At 44.3% G+C, this 20,409-nt stretch overlaps 6 protein-coding genes across 6 annotated transcripts; 2 read left to right on the top strand and 4 right to left on the bottom strand.

The window, feature by feature from the left end:
• Window positions 1–48: 48 nt before the first annotated feature.
• Window positions 49–3,578, bottom strand: BJ212DRAFT_1489695 (uncharacterized protein; the record flags this gene model as incomplete). Its single annotated transcript, XM_041341431.1, has 8 exons — window positions 49–180; window positions 233–802; window positions 940–1,332; window positions 1,383–1,482; window positions 1,536–2,297; window positions 2,350–2,640; window positions 2,691–3,488; window positions 3,550–3,578. 8 exons carry the CDS (start codon window positions 3,576–3,578, stop codon window positions 49–51), a joined length of 3,075 nt encoding a protein of 1,024 aa, XP_041185246.1.
• Window positions 3,579–6,264: 2,686 nt separating this feature from the next.
• On the bottom strand, window positions 6,265–7,051 carry BJ212DRAFT_1489694 (uncharacterized protein; the record flags this gene model as incomplete). Its single annotated transcript, XM_041341430.1, has 4 exons — window positions 6,265–6,363; window positions 6,420–6,589; window positions 6,643–6,851; window positions 6,900–7,051. The coding sequence occupies 4 exons, from the start codon at window positions 7,049–7,051 to the stop codon at window positions 6,265–6,267; spliced, it is 630 nt and encodes a 209-aa protein (XP_041185245.1).
• A 1,360-nt stretch (window positions 7,052–8,411) lies between these two features.
• On the top strand, window positions 8,412–11,605 carry BJ212DRAFT_1450746 (uncharacterized protein; the record flags this gene model as incomplete). Its single annotated transcript, XM_041338819.1, has 10 exons — window positions 8,412–8,467; window positions 8,729–9,086; window positions 9,135–9,425; window positions 9,474–9,851; window positions 9,960–10,064; window positions 10,095–10,227; window positions 10,270–10,535; window positions 10,656–11,053; window positions 11,129–11,234; window positions 11,312–11,605. The coding sequence occupies 10 exons, from the start codon at window positions 8,412–8,414 to the stop codon at window positions 11,603–11,605; spliced, it is 2,385 nt and encodes a 794-aa protein (XP_041185244.1).
• A 586-nt stretch (window positions 11,606–12,191) lies between these two features.
• On the top strand, window positions 12,192–13,343 carry BJ212DRAFT_1450745 (Phosphoribosylaminoimidazole carboxylase pure domain-containing protein; the record flags this gene model as incomplete). The annotated part of the gene is made up of 6 exons (XM_041338818.1): window positions 12,192–12,212; window positions 12,377–12,580; window positions 12,632–12,758; window positions 12,791–13,028; window positions 13,076–13,091; window positions 13,149–13,343. 6 exons carry the CDS (start codon window positions 12,192–12,194, stop codon window positions 13,341–13,343), a joined length of 801 nt encoding a protein of 266 aa, XP_041185243.1.
• Window positions 13,344–13,884: 541 nt separating this feature from the next.
• Window positions 13,885–17,788, bottom strand: BJ212DRAFT_1526346 (uncharacterized protein; the record flags this gene model as incomplete). The annotated part of the gene is made up of 22 exons (XM_041341740.1): window positions 13,885–13,997; window positions 14,315–14,339; window positions 14,393–14,518; window positions 14,601–14,707; window positions 14,736–14,826; window positions 14,873–14,935; window positions 15,011–15,190; window positions 15,517–15,586; window positions 15,633–15,704; window positions 15,871–16,242; window positions 16,278–16,290; window positions 16,447–16,522; window positions 16,582–16,630; window positions 16,683–16,744; window positions 16,796–16,803; window positions 16,862–16,927; window positions 16,976–17,038; window positions 17,064–17,160; window positions 17,233–17,328; window positions 17,376–17,505; window positions 17,630–17,661; window positions 17,738–17,788. The coding sequence occupies 22 exons, from the start codon at window positions 17,786–17,788 to the stop codon at window positions 13,885–13,887; spliced, it is 1,962 nt and encodes a 653-aa protein (XP_041185242.1).
• Window positions 17,789–18,254: 466 nt separating this feature from the next.
• Window positions 18,255–18,407, bottom strand: BJ212DRAFT_1235322 (uncharacterized protein; the record flags this gene model as incomplete). The annotated part of the gene is made up of 1 exon (XM_041329529.1): window positions 18,255–18,407. A coding segment is annotated over one exon (153 nt), but the record flags the coding sequence as incomplete, so codon positions are not given.
• Window positions 18,408–20,409: the final 2,002 nt, after the last annotated feature.

The raw sequence follows: 20,409 nt of genomic DNA, 5'->3' as shown, positions 1-20,409 counted from the left end.
CAGACCAATCCCCTCGGGGATCCTCCAGTTGTACTTGCGCTGAAAAATTCAAGGCAACGACTTGAAGTGACTCTCGCCTTGTGAGGAAAGAGGCTGAAGAAGCAGGTCCCGGAGTAGCGGTAGCTCCGAGGTTAAGCCATACGTCATGCGTGATGATGGAGGAAGGAGCGCCGCCACCGCCTACTTGATTCGTGGACCATGGGATGTGATTGATCTTGAGTGACTGGCAGACGTGAGAAATCGCCTCTGAGACAAACAAATCAATGTCTTTGCCCGTGACAGAATCACGACTGGCACACTGTTTCATCTCGTCAATGGCGACCCGCATTACAGCAAGGAAGTGGCCGCCAGTGATGAAGGGAGGTTGACGTCGAGGAGTGGGATTCGTGCTGCACTGTTTGACAATGGTGTCGACGAAGAAGGAAAGTGGTTTGCTGCCGAGATGAGATTTTGTAAGCTCAAGTTTTCTATTACCGTCGTTTGTATTGATAATAGCCCTCAGGAGGTATGCCAGGATGTGGCTGGAATAGGAAAGAGGGTACTCTTCGTCTAGCCATCGGCTGAGGGCTGTATGCCTGTCATTGGCAGTGCGTCGTGCATGCCTGTCATTGCCATCGAGGGCAGGCTGGATTTCCTGCAAAACTCCGTCCTGAACTAAACGTTTGACGTCGTCAAAATAAACCATGAAGCCTATCTGAGCTGCATAGCAAGCAACTCGCATGGAATGATTGCAGATCTGAGGGTAGATCCTTGCCGGCAAGTGATTGATCGCATGTCTGATCGTGAAGCGAGCCTCGTATGCCTATACGAGTGGTTACGTTAGTTACTTATTGCCCGGGGGAGTTCGTCAGAAAATTATATGCTAAAGATACATATTTATGCGGATATAAAATGCGTGCGCATGGAGTCTGGAGAGGGAAATATGATCTAAATGCTTACCTCATAATGATCTTTGCCGTACGTGAGTTCCTGTGTCCTGCGAGATGAGGTGAGAGGACGTCGCGTGTCCTGATCCACTGGCCAGGATTCCTGACGGATGACTAGATTTCCGGTTGCGAGAGATCCGTTTGCCACGAAGGTGTCAGATACAGAGGGCAATCCATCATGTATAATGCCCAACGAGATCCAAGCTCTATCCATCAGTCTCCTGCATAACACGCGTGCATTTCCGGTGTGGCTAAAGTTGAGAGCCCGTTCAACCATTGACGTGAACTCAATGAGGCAAGGGTCGATCACTGCACCCTCAACAAGAGTGTGCTTATGAGCATCCCAAATCTTTTCTAATAAAGCGGTTAAAGGAAAGGTAGCCCATGCAAATAACGAGGGAATGCGCTGTGACATCATAATGAACCCCGTAAAAGAAACGACAAAGGGACACGCACATCTGGCTTAAAGACAACGATTGTGTCTCTGATGGGTAACAGGACGGTAGGATGGCTCCAAGCTTTCAGAAGGGGTGTTATTACTTGGTCGTATATAGCGCTGCTCAGTTGGTCAGAACGAGGATCAAAAATACAGAGGTGCAGGAAACTGACCTTCCGTTTCGACATGCATCCCTCATGCGATAAACATCCAGCGTGTAGGTATTTTCAAATCGAAGCGCCTGAGGCTGGTTGTTGCCAGACACCTTTTCATTAAAGCGTTCGTGAGGGAGGCTATCATTGCATTGATCGAGACGTTGTGTCCAACGACGTCGACTGGCAATACCTTTGGCTGCCGTTCCTGACAAAGCTGCAGAGATCATTCCAAGTTGAACGGGGTGAAATTTTGCTTCATTCCTGACGCGATGAGACAGTTCATTGTAGACCTGACAATTGATTCCGTGGAGTACCGAGGCACCGTGAACACGAACATCAATGTCTTCACCATCTTCGTCACCATCTATTAGGGGTGGACGGAGGGAATTATCTATCCGGGTAAGATGTGGAAGGAAATTTGATATGATGCTTCGGGACTGAATGTTACCAAGCGTCTTTGTGCATGCGAGTGGATAAATGTCGAATGGAGCCCTATTGTGAGCATTCCCATGAGCATCGTCTTCGGAGCGGAAGAGTTCATGGACGGAATGAAGGTTAAGAAGTGCTCCACATGCAGAGAACTGCACGGGAGCACGCCGAGGGACCCTGAAGCCCTCTTCGTTATAGACGTTGACCTCAAACCCTTCCTCGTCCAGTAAAGGAAGATCTTCCAGGTTTACCTCAGCCCTCGTTGGGTCGTTGTTTGATTTATCGTAGAGAATATCATCTTCATGCCGCTGGTGATTGTGAACATCGCGCCATTCCCGAACATCCAGATAGCTTTTGGAAGCGAGTCAATCCGAGAAGCAAGGGAGACGTGCAACTTTCCTACCTCATATGAGTGGCCAAAGAAAATGTAAACTGTCGTATATATGAATAATTGCGGTCGTTGTCCCAATTTTGACGCTCGACATCCAGTGCCCTATTGTTGATGAGGGGCTGGTTTTGCCCATACCGAATAGTAACCCCTACTGGCGCATTGTTGACAAGAAAATTATCCTCTTTCCATTGCAGAGGTGCTAGGTCCACCCAGTCGTTCCAGCCAGTGTCGAACATATCGTGAAGCCGTCTGAAATCTTCAAGTCGTAAGATGATACGACGGTGATTTTCCCCATCCCTTCCCCTTAAAATAAAACATCAGTATGAGATTGAAGAAAGCTGAAAAGCACTTACAAGATATCTGTCGATCGCTTCACAGCGGCACGAGTGAGGGGGACAGGATACGGTGTACTGCAGTGGATGTCCTGAAGACGCATGCGACCCAACGCATAAGCAATGAACATAATGAACATCAACGAATGCGACTGAGATAGGGCGGTAGTGGGTTCATTGAGCGTTGGGTGAGTAGCTCTTGCGTTGTCTGGGTGATTGGGCTCAAAGAATGTTCTTGGGACTAACGCGACCCATAGTTGCTCCTGCAGGCGGGTTCCAATATACACCATACGTCCCATTGGGTTGAAAGGAAGGCCCGCGACATTGCTGTCGGGCCACAAGCGGTGTACATTCGTCAAGTCCAAGATCACCTGCCAGTTATGATCTGCCAGGATTTTAGGTAACCCAGCGTCTAGTCCCTGACGACTACCGACGTAGAGGGTATGGTCAATATAATGAGGACCCACACGAGGGACCACATTTGGTCCATCCCTTGGAACGATGTGATCGTCATCAATAATTAGTCGGTGACGTCCAGATAATAGTCCCATTGCACCCAACGAATCCCGATTGCGGTACATGGCGCGCAACTTACTAAGAGTGATTCCCCGAGGACGGCTGGTATTGAATTTGGTCATGTAATCTTGATTAGCCTCGACCTGCTGCTGGTACAAGGCAACGTGCACTTCGTCTTGACGATGTCCATCCCCTGCAGCCAGCTGTTGCGGAAGCTCGGATACATCAAAAGGAATATTGTTAGGTTGTTCGTCAGCATCGACGTTACGATGCTCTGCGACTTGGGGATCATCGTTCCGTGACCTGCGAGGATGAGGGTGATGAGCACCAACGAAAAGACTAGTCCAGTGAAGCTGTTACCCACAATCCATGGTGTGGGACATTCACGTCCATGTTTCTATGGCCAAATTTTGAGATCGGAGAGCGTGGACACTTGCCAGTGGGAGGCGTCTGCTTGAGACCAGAAGGGAGAAACTACCAGTGTAGTACTTATATTCAAGGTCAGTGGGTTTGGACTCGACCATATTATATATGGTATAATGGAAACCCAGGAACCTTTTCTACTAAGTAGATATACGTGAAAGCGAGTTGGCCGATGCAAGATCTGAAAATGAGAATTAGTCGAAAGTGCTTAAAAGCTCTCCCCTGAGATTTCGTTATTATTCGGGTTGTATGATACTATTATTAATTTGTAATCAGGAAAGTCGGACTCTGAAACACGTGCAACGTGACTTACACGCGTTACCGGCGCGAGTTTACTTGCCCCAAACCATGACAAAACATAATGCATAAGCGCTTAAGTCGTCGACTCATGTTACATGCAGCTGCAAAATCTGTTCATAAGTACATTATTTGTCATCTTCCCCGTCGACGGTGTCGTATACGTACTCACCTTGTATCTGGTTGAACAAAGTCGTAATCGTCAGTTTTTAGACTTGGGAAGCGAGATTTTATGAATATCCCCTCGATTACTGTTTTGTGTGATCAGCCCACCCTAAGTTCACGCCGTAGCTTCAAACTTCTTTTTTGACTCCCCGACCGCCCTGCTAATTTTTTGCCTTTGCGCCGTTCTTGTTATCAGGGGCAGCGCAACTTTATTAATCGATCGTGGGAGGAGTAAAAACAGCTTGCACAATCAATTACATAACGTTAATCATCATCTAAAAGAGACCTCGTGCTCGAACCGAGCTGGGAAGTTATCTGAGACAACGCAAATATGGTATAGTCAGGGCAGGTAGTTCGTAACACCATATCATACTGTTTTAAGTGCTTAAGTAATTGCTGCTGTAGTGTTTTAATGATTATTGCGATGCATTATGGGTGGAATAGCGAAAATTGTGGGAATCTAAGACAAAAACTACAAATTGTGATCCAAAATTTATGCTTGAATGACCAACTCAAAATCAGATAGCGCAAGGGTACAAGATCCCTGTTGTGACCTCCCACAAATAATTAAATGGTCCATCCACCTGCTGAGACTCATCTTCTTGGCCTCACTGAGAGAATCTAGGTAAGAACCAACAGTCTTGAAGGTAGCTTGGCCCTCATCCACAGAAAACCTATTCTGTGTGAATACTAGCTGGCCTTGTTCTAATAATGCATGCTCTGTCATTGTGCATGCAAGGGAAAACACATAATGTAATGCCTGACAGGGTGAATTGTGCTCATCGAGTAGTATGTGAAGCTTGGAGTTGTTAGCCAAATGAATTTGAGGAGAGGAAAAATGAATTTGTTTGGCATTCTGACAAATGATCAGCCTCCCATCCTAAGGATTAGTTGGATTGTGATTTGAAGAAGAAGAAAAAAACATACTTCAGTGAACACATAATCATGCATATATGCATGTGGACTGTCTCGAATGAGATGATGTACTCGATCAATGTGAAACTGATCTGGTGGAATAACACAATTGTGTTGGGGAAGAAGGTTGTATGCCATCACAATATTCTGCTGTGCAATGGTCATCATCGTGGAGCACACCACTGTCACTGCTCGCCAAATTGTCAAAACATCCTTCTGGGCAGCTGTCCATTGAGTTAGCCCTACCTCTTAATCAGCGTCAGTTATAAGAGTCCTTAATGAACTTACCACGAAGGCTTGGTATGGAGGGCACTGCTTTATTGATCATTTCTGTGATGATGCAGTTTTGATTCATGGAAGATGATGTGATTGTGTCAGAGGTAAAAACGGTGCCTTTGATCTTGTCCCTCGAGAGGCTACAGACTTTCTTGCAGGCTGCCACACTGACTTCAGGCTGGACGTCACTACCAACCAATGTTGCAGCCACTGAGGATGGACTGGTAGTAGCTGTAGCTGTGGGAGTGGGAGTGCACATCGAGTGTGAGGGTTGGCTGGTAGTAGCTGCAGGAGTGGGAGTGCGTGTTGAGTGTGTAGGTACAGAGTAAGGTGCTGTTAAGGTCGCGTGCTCAAGGGGGTCGGATCACAAGGGCTTGGCCTCAGCTCATATGCTGTGCCCCTTTCCCGAGTATGTGCCCTTAATTTCTGGGGGCTAGAACAGTTGTCTGGAGTTTCTGGGTTTTGACTAGGGTGGATAATGGACATCCGGATGTTACCTGGGCAAGTGGATAAGACTAATCCGGATGAAGTCCAGACTAGAAACTAACAGAGGATGGACTACCCTTAAGGTAGAGTCGGAAATGTAGTCTAGGATGCAATCCTAAGACTTGGAATATGACAAGAGACTTATCTCGAGTCCAGAGGACACAGGAATGAGCAGGAACTAAGATGATATTCAAACTGGAGTATTTCCAAGAGTTACAGGAGGTTTATATACTGTAGGTATCATATAGGAATCAGTCAGCAAACATAAAGGCTATGTACAAAGCATATGCAGAGTCTATTAGTAAGTAGGATGGATCACAAATAATGAACACCGGAAATGAAATGTATGTAATGGATCAATAATCAAAAGGGAAACATGGTTAACTGGAGTCCGGAGACAGGGGCAGTCTAAATGGAGTTGGGCGCTGATATAGGGTTTGGATTCTGGAAGGGAGATAAAGATAGATCAGATCATTTGAGATCCAGATCTCAGATCTAGATATCTGGAGAAGCAGATTTAGAGTTGAGAGTCCGGAATGGCATATGACAGGTGCCAATGATGGCGTTGGGGGCATGCATTGGGAGTGTCAGCATCTTTCAGAAGATCTTGTGGGACCTAATGTCTAGTAACAATATTAAAATGTATCATGAGCTATAGAAGAAAAAGCTTACATGTATAACATTGGAAGCTGGTATTTCATCTGCTGTTGGACCATATATCAGTGCATGCTTGGCATCAGCATCACCGCCCAGCCAATAGGGTATGGGTCTGGTAAGTTGGGTTGGCACTATGGGCACTGGGTCTGGCACTGGGGTTGGTGCTACGTCTGATGGGTCAGGTGCTGAATGTGATGAATTCATTAGAGGTAGTTTTCAATAACAAAAGAATACATACATGAGATGAACAAGGGAGCATTGTAGTTGATGCTTGAGGGAGCACCAGCTGGGCCATAGCCAGCACCAGACAATGAGTTGCTGTAGCCAGTGCTAGGCAGTGAGTTGCCATAGCCAGCACCAGACAGTGAGTTGCTATAGCCGATGTAGCTGTTGAAGCTAGCACTTGAGGGACCTGAATAGCCATAGTTTGAATGGCCTGTGCTTGGCCTGCTAGAGATTTAAGTGGTACATGACAAAGTAGACAAGTGGACTTACTGGTTGTGTGCATCAAAGGTGGGCTGCTGCTGGTGTGGATTGAAGCTGGTCATTGGAGGTTGCGGCTGTTCATCAGGAAGATTGATCTGCATGTCTGCAGATACATGGGAAGGGTTAAGACTGGACCCTCGAGCAGGTTTCAGAATTGTCATTTTACCTTTGCACTGTGGGGCACGTCTGCTAGTCACACAGAAAGAATCATCTGGGGGAGGGCAAAGGGCAATCAATTACAATTCTAATACAAATGAAAACAAATGATACATCTTGTGACTCAATGATGTACTTGTGACCATGAGTTAAAGAAGCAGAGAAATGAAGGGGTAAGGATGTAAAAAAACAGTGTGCATATGACAAACCAATAGAATCAGGAAAGGGGCCATGATAAAAGAACAACATGTGTATTACAACATTCCTTATCAATTAATTAGTGTGGTATAATGAATGGACACATGTACACCACTTACCATGATAAGAAGCCCAATAGCCTATGGTGTGGTAGCCACACATGATCCTTTGGTACAAGTGCCAAGGTTTTTGGTAAAATCCATGTAGGCTCCTGGATATATTGGATCATCTTCATCATGATCAAGAACCTCACTGCCAGTGGGGGATCTGGATCCATTGGCCCCAGATTTCACAGATGCCTTGCTGACATCATCATCATCATTGACAACCCCAGGTTCAGATGAAGGGAATCTGGATGCTCCAACTCCAGATTGGAAAGCTTTACTGACATGCAAGCCTAAAACCTTTGCCACATGCTCAGCTTGGGATGAGACAATCCTAAGGATTTCACATTTGTCCTCATAGACCACTTGAAGGTAGTCTCTGTCATCATCAACTTCTGTGTGGTTACACTCAGAAAAGAGGCTCCTAAATTTGTGTAACTGGTCTTCTGTGAATTTGAGCCTGTCTTCATTGTTGACATGCATGGCTTCAAGGAACACAATGAAGTGCTCAGCTTGTTTAATTTCCCGTGCAGTTGCCAGCACGCACTGGCACACAGTCTCACAAGCAGCCAGTTGTGCTTGATATCCTTTGTACAGCATTGAAGGACATATTTGCCTGAGGCCATTCTCTAGGTGTCCAGCATGCTTTGTAAAATATCAATGAGTCTTTGGAAGTGGATAATATACATATATGATACCTTGAGAAGAGATTTGCTGGATACATATGGTCTGCATTCTCGCCCCATAACATGAGCTGCAAAATGAATCTCAAGTGGAGCTGGATCAGAAGGGTATGGAATGAACTTCCTGCTCATTCTGTCACATATGAGCTGACATTGAGCACTGTGGGAAAGGTCCGGAGATGCTGATGGATTATAAAATAAGCTGTCTGACCCTTTAGTAGCAGAAGCCATAGTCATAGGCAGTGGTGTCTTCTCTGCTGAGGAGATGCCTTTGAGTGAAGTAGATAGTTCAGAATGTCTGGTGTCAGGGGAGCTGCCTAAGATATGTGTGGAATCAAAAAGAGGTGACCTGGGAGTTGAAGAACATCTTGATAGAGGAGATGATGGGGGACTGCTTGATGGAGGGGGATGAGTTGGAGATGAAGGTGGAAGTGAGGTGGGCATGCTGGGTCCTGGAGTGACTGAAAAAATCACCTATGTTTATGTGCTAATGAGTTTGTCTCTCTGCCCTTAGTGTCTCTGGCTGTCAATGCAGCTGATGATACTGATATGCTGTGAATACAGTCAGCCTGCATGCAGCAGAGTTTGAAAGACTTGGTGAATTCTTGACTGCAACACTGAGCACACTGCCCAAAGTAAATGTGCATATCATTTGCTCTCATTTTAGTATACTTATTAGTGTACATACCTTTGCCAGGCTGTGTCCCAACTGCAGTGGGGAGTTCCCTTCCATTGAAACTGTTGTTCTGCATCTTAATTCCCAATCTACCTGTTGGCCACACAAAGCACATCTGCAACAATTGCCTGTTCCCCCTGCATTGCGAGGTTCACATTCATTAACATCTGATGCCACTGGCCATTGTCACCCTCACTCTGAATATGTCTTTGGTGTCAGCAAGAACCTATTTGACAGGTTGCAGGAAGATCAATATAATTATTGGCGGGAGACTAATGCTTATTATCCTTTCTATAATGAGGGAGAGTGGGATCTAGCCAGGTTCTTGGTTGAAAACCTGAATCAGACTCAGATTGACAAGTTCTTGAAGTTGAAATGGGTAGGAGACTCTAAGCACTATTCAGCAGGTCTGACTCTTCCTTCACAGTTTAGCACTCGCCCAAAACCATCTTTCACCTCAAAAAAAAATCAACTTCTAGGCTGGATGGACACACTACCATGCTTTGCAGAGTGGAAAGTTTCATGCCTAGAGTTTACAGGCTACAAGACAACTCATCCCATTCAACTCATTTGGCATGATGCTTTAGAGGTCATCAAACAACTTTTCAGTGACCCAGTTTTTGCCAATCATATTACCTTTCAACCACATATAGCCAATGTCAGGAATCAGCACAAGTATGGTGATTATATGAGCACTGATTTGGCATGGAAAATTCAGGTTGGTTTGCCCTACTTAGCCTATGACTTAAAGATTAATTCCATATAGGACCATCTCCCATTAGGTGCTACACAAGTTCCAATCATCTTAGGATCCAACAAAACTCCTGTGACAAGAACCACTAGAGGGCTCAAGATGCACCCCATCTTCATCACTATTGGTAATTTTGATTTGGACATTCACTCCAAGGCCACACTTCGAGCTTGGCGCTGTATTGCGTACATGCCCATTGCAAAGTATCCCAATTATCAATCCATTTTTCAGGCATGGCTGTGGCATAAGTGCATTGATCTTGTCTGTGCCAACCTTAAACTGGCAGCCAAGAATGGTTGCTTTATGTCTAATCCTTCCAAGTTCATTCATTACATCTTTATGCCACTCATCACTCACGTATGCGACCTGCCAGAGGCTTCCATGATCACTGCTGTCAGCAAAAATGCGTCTCCCCTGATGATGGCATTACAAGAAAATTTTGGTGATGGAGTTCTTTATCCCCCTGGTACAGGGCAACACATGCTACAACTTATATATGAGATCTCCAAAACAGTTGATGTTTGGGATCTCAACAAATTCCAGAAGGCAGCCAAAGCTGTCCATCTGTCTGGAGTCCATATGCCATATTGGCATGATTGGATGTTTGTGTGTCCATCTGTCTTTCTCACTGGTGAGATCTTGCATACCTGCCTCAATTTTTTTGCTGACCATCTGCTCAATTGGATCAAGGAGGTAGTAGGAAAACCCGAGCTCAATGCTCGCTTTGTTACTCAGCATAAGTGGGTGGGAACATGCCACTTCACCAAAGGTATCACACATGTCAACCAAATGACAGGCCATGAACATTGAGATATCCAACACACCATTGTTGCTGCAATTGCAGGTGCTGCTCCACCTAGATTTATTTGTGCCATCTGTGCCCTCATTGAGTTCTTTTATCTTGCCCAAAACCCAGTTCATTCTCCAGAAACCCTGCTGTCAATGATGCAAGCCCTTGCAGACTTTCATGCATTCAAAGATGCTGTTGTCAAGGCCCAGGCTAGGAGGGGGAAGAATGGTGCTAAGGAAGATTTTTTCATTCCCAAGCTTGAGCTCCTACAAAGTTTCAGAGGCATAGTTGAGAGACTGGGCACTCTGATGCAATTTTTGGCAGATATGATGGAGTGCTTGCTCATTACTCACTGCAAGGATCTCTTCATATGAACAAATTGGCGAGTCAACAACTTTGTGGAGCAGTCTGTACAGATTCTCAACTGCCAGGAGTCGATGAAACTGTTTAACTTGTATGCGCTGTTTTGTTCTCTTGGCACATCACTTGTCAATGTGATATGCATTGAAGATGAGGCAGTGACAACCATCAATCTGGTGCTCTCTTGGGTTTCTTGTGTTCTCCCTGATGAAATAAATTCTATTCATGGACCTCAACTGGTTCATAACCATTTCCTCAAGGGCATTCTTTCTGAAGATGTGCTCACTGCCTTTCATCTGACATCAACACCGGATTTCAAATCTTTGTCACCCACCAATATTCACACCAAATATTTGCTCACTGACTTTGATGATGCACTCTCTCAGTTCATCAGACGTTCTTCTATCTCCACTGGTGAGCATACCCACTGGGACCATAGATACAGGTGCTTTTATGCATGGAAATTTTTTTGATTGCAGCTTTAATACACCTTCTAGCCACAATTGATCATGCCAAGCAGGGTGATACGAGTGTATCCACCAGATGATGAATTCCCCCTCGGAAACTGTGACAATGTCCTTGTCGACATCACAGGCGACAATGGCCAAATCAGTATGTCTATTCTTGTCTCCATGTTCCAACACTAATGAGATTATATATCATTTCAGCAAGTTGCATTTCACAAGTTTGACTTATTTTTCAGCTGAATCTTCCACATGCCTCTGACCTGGTCTTACCATCATTTCTATCCTGTCCACTCCTCTACATCCAGTACTACCATTTCATTGCCAGTCCTAATGACTGCCCTGAACTTGCAATGTGGACAGTAGAACATTCATACATGGAAGACCAACATGGCAAACACAGGTGTGGTGGCATGGTCCCATTAATGAGTGTAACACACACTGTCAAGTTGATCCCAGAATATGGTGAAAAGGTAGACAAAAAGATCACTTCAGCCATTTGTTTGGAGAGCTATGACCAATTTTGCGGATAAGGAGAGTTATCACACATTGAGTATGGAGTTTGCATAGTATCAGTAGCTCACAATGGCAGCACATGTAGTCTTGAATCTATGCATTAATTGCTGCTAAGTTTTATGAGCATCACTGCTAATTATGAGTGGCCCTAATCTAGGGTTCGGGAATGCATACTACTAGTACAAACCCTAGACTAGTTGTTCAGTAGTGAGATATTTACAGTGAAAGCACAGAAAAATATGTTCCACCAATGGTGTTGCTCCATCACCAGCGCTGTAAGCTCACCATAAGCATCAAACTTCTTTTTGACAAGCGAAAATTATGGGTCTTTTGCTGATGCATTGGCTGTACATGTAGTCAACTGATTAAAATTGTTTATCATTTATTTGTACTCCTCTTCTTTTCAGTGCCTATATAAGGGTCTTAGTGCAATGGAAGAGTCACCAAATTCAATTGTGTTCCCGGATCTCCCAAAACCTTTGCTGACTCTACTCAGGATTCACATGTGATTTTATATTACATATGAATCTCCCAGTGGGAGACCATTCACAAAGACAACATTTGTCACTTGGTTTTTGACCCCCCTGTGGACTCGTGATCCTCATGTCACTATTTGTGCACAGGGTGTAGCCAAAGCCACAGTCAAAACCTTCCAGGGCACTGGTGTCTTTGGACTTGAAATGTTCCTCATGGAAGACAGTAGAAGATAATTTCTCCTGGATTGTGTGAACCAGCCTAACACACAGGTTCTGTCAGGCTCTATCTATATCAACTAAATTGCCCCTCAGCCACATAATTCTGGACATTATACTATAGAGGCTTGTGAAACCTCCCAGTATGAAAATCATCTGTGCGCCATACTCTCACTTCCACTTGGTTCCACATCACTAAAGGTGTCTTCAGCTGCAATGCTGAATATTATTGGCACTTCATCCAACATGGCAGAAGTCATGAACTTTGCATCTAAATGTATCAAGACAGACGGTTGTGTGGTCCATCTGTATGGCAAATCAGAGTGTTGCAAGTGACACAAAATGGGACAGGTCACCATCATGGGCAACTCAGATTCAGAAGTCCACTCTTGCCTGCGACCACTGTTGAAGGCACTGCCATCAGGAAGTACCAAAGAGGAGCTTACTATGTATGCCCCTGAGACCTCTGCACAAGGCAGTGGCTTTCCCCACAAATACCCACTTGTTGAGGTGTGATCATGGGCTCTGATTCCAACCTTCCTGTAATATTGCCGGCTGCTCACATTCTGGATTGGTTCAAGATCCCCTATGAACTCACCATTGTCTCTGCACATTGCACACCAGATCACCTTGTCAAATATGCAAGGTCAGCGAGCTCAAGGAGATTGAGGACGATCATTGCTGGAGCAGGTGGTACAGCACATCTTCCTGGCATGGTTGCTGCCATGACCATGCTTCCTGTCATGGAGTTCCTGTAAAAGGTAGCTCACTCAATGGTGTTTATTCATTGCATAGTATCATGCAAATGCAGGTGAGTTGGGGTCTTTGTGTCTTTATGTGATTCATTGGTGTCTGAGTGTCACCACAGCGAGGTATACCTGTGGAAACAGTTGCAATTAACAGCAGTATGAATGCTGGATTGCTAGCTGTGTGGATTCTCAGAGCTGGTATACCTCATCTGTTTGCAGACATTGATGCATATCTGAGAGGGTTAGAGGGCGAGGTTATTGTGAAGGTCAAGAAGCTGGAAGAGGTTGGCTGGGAGAAGTATGAGGTGAAGTGATAATAATGAAGATCTACACTCCTGTCTGGAAGATGGTGGTTTGCATGCACTGCATTATCATTGAAGGATTGTAAATTATCTACAGAAGATTATACTATGTACCTCAAACCTCTACTCTCTCTAATAGTGCATGTCAAATTCACTATTAGCAGCGGTGTAAGCAAATCTGCTCAATAAATTGCTTGCCACACTAGCAGATCAAACACCTTTTGTTTGTTACTAGCAGTCCTAATTTCAATCAAGAGCTGAAATTCATTTCAAATAATTGTTTTGCTTTCAACCTCTTCCATTTCTGCTTTTCTGAGGGGCATCTGGTAGTAACAAAGTCACCCTGCTTCCATCTGCTGCCCATCCAATGCTTTTGCAGTACATTACCAGGTGAGTATTGAGGCATCCCAACTTCATCATTAAGTCCCATGATTAAATAGTTGACAGAGGAAGACAAAATCTAGGGTAAGGACATGGCATTATCTATATAGTCATAATTGAATGAACATCTTGAGGCACAAGAGATGTCATGAATGATTGGATATATTCACACCTATGCATTCTCTTCTGCATCATCAAGCTGGACCTGGACTAGACCAGCCTCCATTGCCATAGAGTGGAAAATAGAACTCTTGTGCTCCAGCAACTTCTTTGGCATGTCAAATTCTGCAATCTAAATTTCCTAATTAACAACACATTATGAATGAACAATATTGCTGGTTCCTTACCCTTCCAGCATTTAGAACTAGAACCCTATTGGACTCCATGATTGTGTTTAAGCAATGCCTATAGGTTCATCATTATTAGCACTAGTCATCGATGATGGACATGACATATGCAATGGTTAGAATAGTCACATCATGGAAGATTGGACCCCAGATAATTTCTTGAGTTGCTCAGTCAGTATCTAGATCAACTGCAGAAGTTGCTACAGCATCATGCACATTAGCCTTGCAGAAGAACAAGACATGGCTCATACAGACCTTCATTAAGGATGAGCACTTTAGTCTAGGGAGTGTCGATGATGAAACCTTACGATCAACCAAAACAAATGTGCATACCTTGCACAAAAGCACTCTCATGAAACACAAGAGTTGTCTCTGACCTGCTGAAAGTGATGAACCAGCCTCCTGAACCAGAGCATCTAGTCCCCCAGGGAGTGATTTGATGTATGTCTTTGGATGCACCTGTACAGGTGTCATTAGTAAGCATCAGAAGCGCAAGCACATTTTGAAGATGTACATGTTACAGAGCAGTCCATATGTCAACATCCTGGTGCTTGCCAGCAGGGTTGATGTTCTCTTGCAATGTGCCCTCAAACAAATCTGGACTTTGAGGAACCATGGATATTGCAGAATGCACTTGATTAAAGGTATCTATACAGAGAATTTAGGGAAGACACACAGTCATGGAGGCCAAGTTTGGTAATATCTACTTTGTCAATGAAGATAGTTCCAGATGCAGACTTGATGATCTGGAATAGTGTGAGAAGAAGCTGCAAAACCATTGTTACAGTCCAAAAACAATAGCAAATGACTTACAGATGATTTTCCTGCCCCAGTTTGGCCACATATTCTGATTTTCTCTCTGGGTTTCTGAAGCATCTGAAGTCAGCATGCATTTGTGGGAAAGCTAGCAGAATAACTGACTATGGTCATGGAAATATCCTTGCCACCTACCAGTGAACCTGTCATGTTCAAAGCATAAGACAGAACTAGATTGACTAAACCCACATCAACATCACTGGTCACAATAGCAGAGACAGCTAAAACAGCTGTGACAAAGATGATTACTGCTCCAACAAACTCCAATCTCACTGCAAGCCACTGATTTACAGCAGTACTAGGGAGGTAGCACAACTGATTACAATCAATGTGGCATGTGTTGTTTGCAATGAAAACAGATTGTTGGTCATAGTCCTGAATAGTGGAAAGTCCAGCCAAGGATTCTGAGAACCATGCAAAGATGGGTGAGCGAGACACCACATCTAGACACTTGAGTTCATGCAACATTGCAAGATAGTACCTATCAATAGTGTCAGGATGACTCTGGAAGAAGAACAAGGCCATTCATACGAGGTGATCCTGGAGTAGAACTACACCAGAGGGGCAATGGCAATCAAGAAGGGCAGGAAGCTGAACCCGATGATGAATATAATAGAAGCGCAGCCTGTGCTCATGCATACCATATTTTGAATCACTCGCACAAGGATTTGATCAACAACATATATATCATAAGAAAACAAGTTCAAAATACTGCAACAAGAGATTGTTCAATCTCAATAAAACCATTCCAATTTACTGATCTGGTGCACTGTCCTGTTGGTGTTGTCTCAAAAAAGCTGAGTGGTACATGCATGACCAAATGCAGCATCTGCAAATTCAATGAAGAACATTTCATCAATACTTGGAACATAACACTAACCAAATCATCAAGGTGCTTTGAGCTCCAAAGTGAGCAGAAAACCCAAATCAGAAGTGCAGCACATGCACTCAAGGAAATGGCCACCAAATTAAACAAACCATATCCAAGGAATTACTTATTAGTCAATCCTATGTTGGTACCCATCTTGCGGTTATGCTCACCCCAGAGCCTGAGCATCATGGTTAATGTGACAGATACCACCTGCTGCAGGACCATAGCAAGTACAAAGAACAGGAACCCCTTTCTTGATGCTGCATGGAGGTACTGCAAGTACACTTCCATCTTGATGTGGCCCTGTTCACTGTGCTCCTTCATAATGCCATCAGAAGAGGCATTGCAGAGCTTGGGTGGTGTAGTGAGGATGGCTTTTTTGAAACTTTCTCTACATAATACCTTCTCTGATACACATTCAAGCCCTCCAACAAGGGTGGCTTGCATATCCTCATCTCCCTCGCTTGTAGTAGGAGTGGCCATGTTGCTGGACTGTCTAGGTGTGGTCATTCCAGAGCTAAGACCACTCACAGTGTGACCGCGACTATCATTAATTCAATTAGATTGCATCAAACATCATAGATCAAAATATATGTACACAAGCTTGCATACTTCACTATCCAGATTCAACATCAACTCATTATATGAGCCACTATCCAAGATAATGCTGCAGTGCAGGTAAACAAGGTGGTCAAAATACTTGAGATATGAAATGCTGTTAGCAACAAGAATGCATGCTTTGGTTGTGAGCAAGCCTTGAGGACTGATAACATGATCTATTTACATAAAATTGTTATTTAAAGGAGTCAGTCTGGGACCAGATGTTTTCACTCACCAAAGACATGTCAGGCAACATGGGAATTGACAGCAGCCAAAGAAGAATCCTGCAGGATGTATGCATCAGTAGTGCACTGTGTGAACGCAAAAGGCACTTACAGATCTGAACAAGCATAGATTGCATGAGCAAACATGACATGCACACATTGGCCACCACTGAGCTGAGAGATCATTTGCCTTTGACAGATACTTTACTATGCCAAAGTACTCACAGTAATGCCTATAGAATGGACACAATGAACATTATTGGGTCGCCAAAGGGATGGACAAAAACATACCTTTTTTACTGACCTCAGTCAGATCACCTTGTGGGAGAAGCTCTAAGTCGGGCTTCAAAGCACAAGCTGTAGGGAAGATTAGCCCTAATTCCACACAACTGATCATGTACATACCTTCAATAACAAGGTTATAGAACACCTCATCATACTCATGTGAGAAAAGGATGTTATCTTGAACTGTTGCAGAAAGAATTCTGCTCACCTGTGAGCCAACATGCTAAAAGTGCCTCATATACAACATACCAAGGATTCTGAGCAGCATATGCCACATTGCCAAACAAAGCCACTTCGCCCTCTGTCTTTCACATGTCCCTGATAATCACTGACAACAAGCTACTCTTCCCACTGCCCACACAACTGAGTACACCCACTAGCTCCCCCTTTTGGACTGTCAAGTTGATGTCTTCCAGGGCAGCTGACATATCTTGTTTGTTCCAATGGAACTTGCTGCCTTTGATTGAAAGCACCTGTCACAAATGTGAGAATGATAATCCAGTAGACAGAGAATGCCAACCTTGTTGCCAATGTTCAAACTGTCTTTCTGCACTTTCACAAGGGCATTTTGTTGCAGCTCCTCAGCATGCAGGAAGTCTGACAGATGCTTGGCAGAGCCAAGTTCCTCAATGTTGTTTGATGTGATTTGACTACATCAGGAAAAAAAGAATATTGGTGTAGTCCCAGTGACAGCTACATAGTGCTATGTAGCTGAAATAAGGGCTATGTAGAGCTACAGGAGGCACTGGGAGTCACTGTAGTCAATATTCCCACATTGTAATTTTATGCAGCACTGTAGTGCTATTCTATATTCTAAGTAATCACAGTTGATATACAGAAAGTCTCAAGGTCAATGAACATATTCAAGTAAAATTCACTCACCAACTCATACACATTCACACTCATCCATGTAGGATTGACCAATTGACACATCTTCAGTATTAGGTGACATGGACAAATAATCTCGTCAACATGTATCACAGCCACATTCCAACACAAGTGATGAGTCAAACATGAGACTTGATGCACCACCTACTGTCATTCTGATGTATTATATATGACACTGTCACAAGAATACTGATACATAAGTGTGAGAATCTGTCAGTCCTCGGTATATAGCACCAGCATGGCAATGATACATCAGTCCTGTGGCATCAGTAAATCGCAGGTTTACCTTTTCAACCTTATATCACTTATTTTATGAAACAAGGCATGAAAGTTCACTAATCACAACTTTTTTCACTTATTCTTTGGACACAAAAAGTTGGCACATAAAATTAAGTTGAAGGAGTGAAATAAGTAAGATAAGATAAGAGAAAAATGTAAGAGTCCAACTGTGCTCAACCAACTGCCAGTGGTTAGTACTAGAATGACTAGTGAGTAGAGTAGCCTAAGAAGCTATTTCGAAGGCATGGTGGTTTGTGAATCTGTTAACATAGAATAGTGTGAATATGTCAAGGACATGATGGAATTTAATTGATGGCAAGAGCAGGGTTGTACCAAACACTGGAATTAGGTGAGCTGCACAAAAAATAGTGTCAATATGAATGACTGCAAAGTGTGGGGTGTTATGCATTGCAAAAGCTGGCTTAACCATCCACATGCCAGTATCAGAATCAGCTGTGTGACCAACCCAATCAAACCAACAGACAAGTGCACATGGAATCTGTTCACCATGCTGTCAAAGAGAGAACAATGCCATAACACAGGCTACATCCATACCCTGCATCTCACAAATGTCTGGGTCAGTGATGACAAACACACAATCATTGCATGCGCACTCATTTCTCCATAAGGGACAAGCACATATATGTCCACACTTCATACTGCCAATTCTACTAAGGTTGCTGGGTGCATGAAATGTCAATGATGCAGAGTTGAATATGGAAATTCAACCTTGATAGTATGGGGACTCCAGGAGAGGGACCTCAGTAGGGTTGTGAGCATCTTCAGGATTGGATTGTTCAAAGAGGAACCATCGAACAAGGTTGGCTAAGTCAGGAATATTGAGCTTGATGCTAAGCTCCAGAATGCTTTGTGCTTGTTTTGACCCTTCTATGCACTGTGTTAAAAATCATGCTCAAAGGAGAGAGAGACTGACTCAGAGGGGCTTGGCCTCAGCTCATACGCTGTGCCCCTTACCTGAGTATGTGCCCTTCATTTCAAAGGAAGTCCAATGATGGTCCAACAAAGTCCAGAGGACTTCCAGAGGCTGGCTACTCTGGTGGAGAGTGCTAGAGGACTTCTGGAGGAGCACGGGAGAGTTCCCACTGCAAGGTAGTACTTCTACAGGAAATGGGATGGAAGGGTAGGATGTCCGGAGGTCCAGAGGACAGGAGGATAGGATGTCCAGAGGTCCAGAAATATGGAGGACAGGAGGACAGGATGTCCAGAGGTATGGAGGGCGGAACATCCAAAGGACAGGACACCTGGAGGTGCACAGGACAGGATGTCCAGAGGTCTGGAAGGAATAGGGGCTACATTGGACAAAGTCCGATGTAGAAGCAAACAGAGGTAGACTACCCTTAGGTAGAGTCAGAGAGACAGGAAGTGGACCAAAGTCTAGAGAGAGGGTAAGTGCCAGAAAGGCAAGACTCCAGCCTAGGGAAGCAATCCCTAGACTTGGGACAGAGACATAGGGGACAAATCCGAAGGTCCAGAATTCCAGCCTAGGGGATCCATCCCTAGGCCTTTATGGAAATGGACAAACTCAGATGGACTGAAGTCCAGAAGAAGATTAGGCAAGTCTAAGGTGATATTCAGACTAAGGAAACTACAGGAGTATCTACAAGGGTTATATACTGGAGAATATCTGAGGGGATCAGTAAGCAACAGAGTAAGGCTATGTACGAGCATGTGGAAAAACATTTGGTAAGTAAGATGGAACATAAGTAAATGAACTTGGAGATGAAGACTTGTACAAGGATCAATCAGCAAGATGGAAACAGAGATAACCGAGAACTGGAAAGGCAGAGATGCCTAAATGGGGATAGGCGCAGGATCTCAGATAGAGGGTGGGAATAGGTCTGGAGATAGTAACAGTTAATATCCAGAGGTCCGGAGATCTGGGGATCTGGAAGGCAGGGCAGAAACAGGACTGAGATATGTGAGGTGGTAGATGTAGTCCGGAATCCAAGAGGAGGTAAAGTCCAGATGTCTTGCTGGATGGAATGTGCATAGGGTGGACAGGATAGGGGATCCAGGAATGAGTCGGATATGGGGTCCGGAAATAGGTCCAGAAAGCGTGGGAATATGATGGGATCTATGTCTGGCATATGGGATATGACACTGATTCTCAGTATATAAAATGAAAATCAATGAAGGTGTACTTATGGGGTGTCTTACTAAGTTCTACATGTGTGAGGACTGATGTGGGGTTGTCGATGATGTCAATGTCATTGTTCTCATCTTCTCTGGTGGCTCACATTGGTCCACATTGTGATGCTCTCCAGGGGCTTCTGCGTTCAACACAGCAAGAACAGAAGATAGATAGGTGCCATTAAGCATCCCATGAGTGTAAAAATCTTGACACAATGCAGTCAACTTGTCCAGGC

Source organism: Suillus subaureus, assembly GCF_016647635.1.
Source record: "Suillus subaureus strain MN1 chromosome Unknown BJ212scaffold_312, whole genome shotgun sequence".
Classification (NCBI taxonomy): domain Eukaryota; kingdom Fungi; phylum Basidiomycota; class Agaricomycetes; order Boletales; family Suillaceae; genus Suillus; species Suillus subaureus.
The sequence above is the reverse complement of the archived record's forward strand: the minus strand, read 5'-3'. Positions and strand labels throughout refer to the sequence as shown.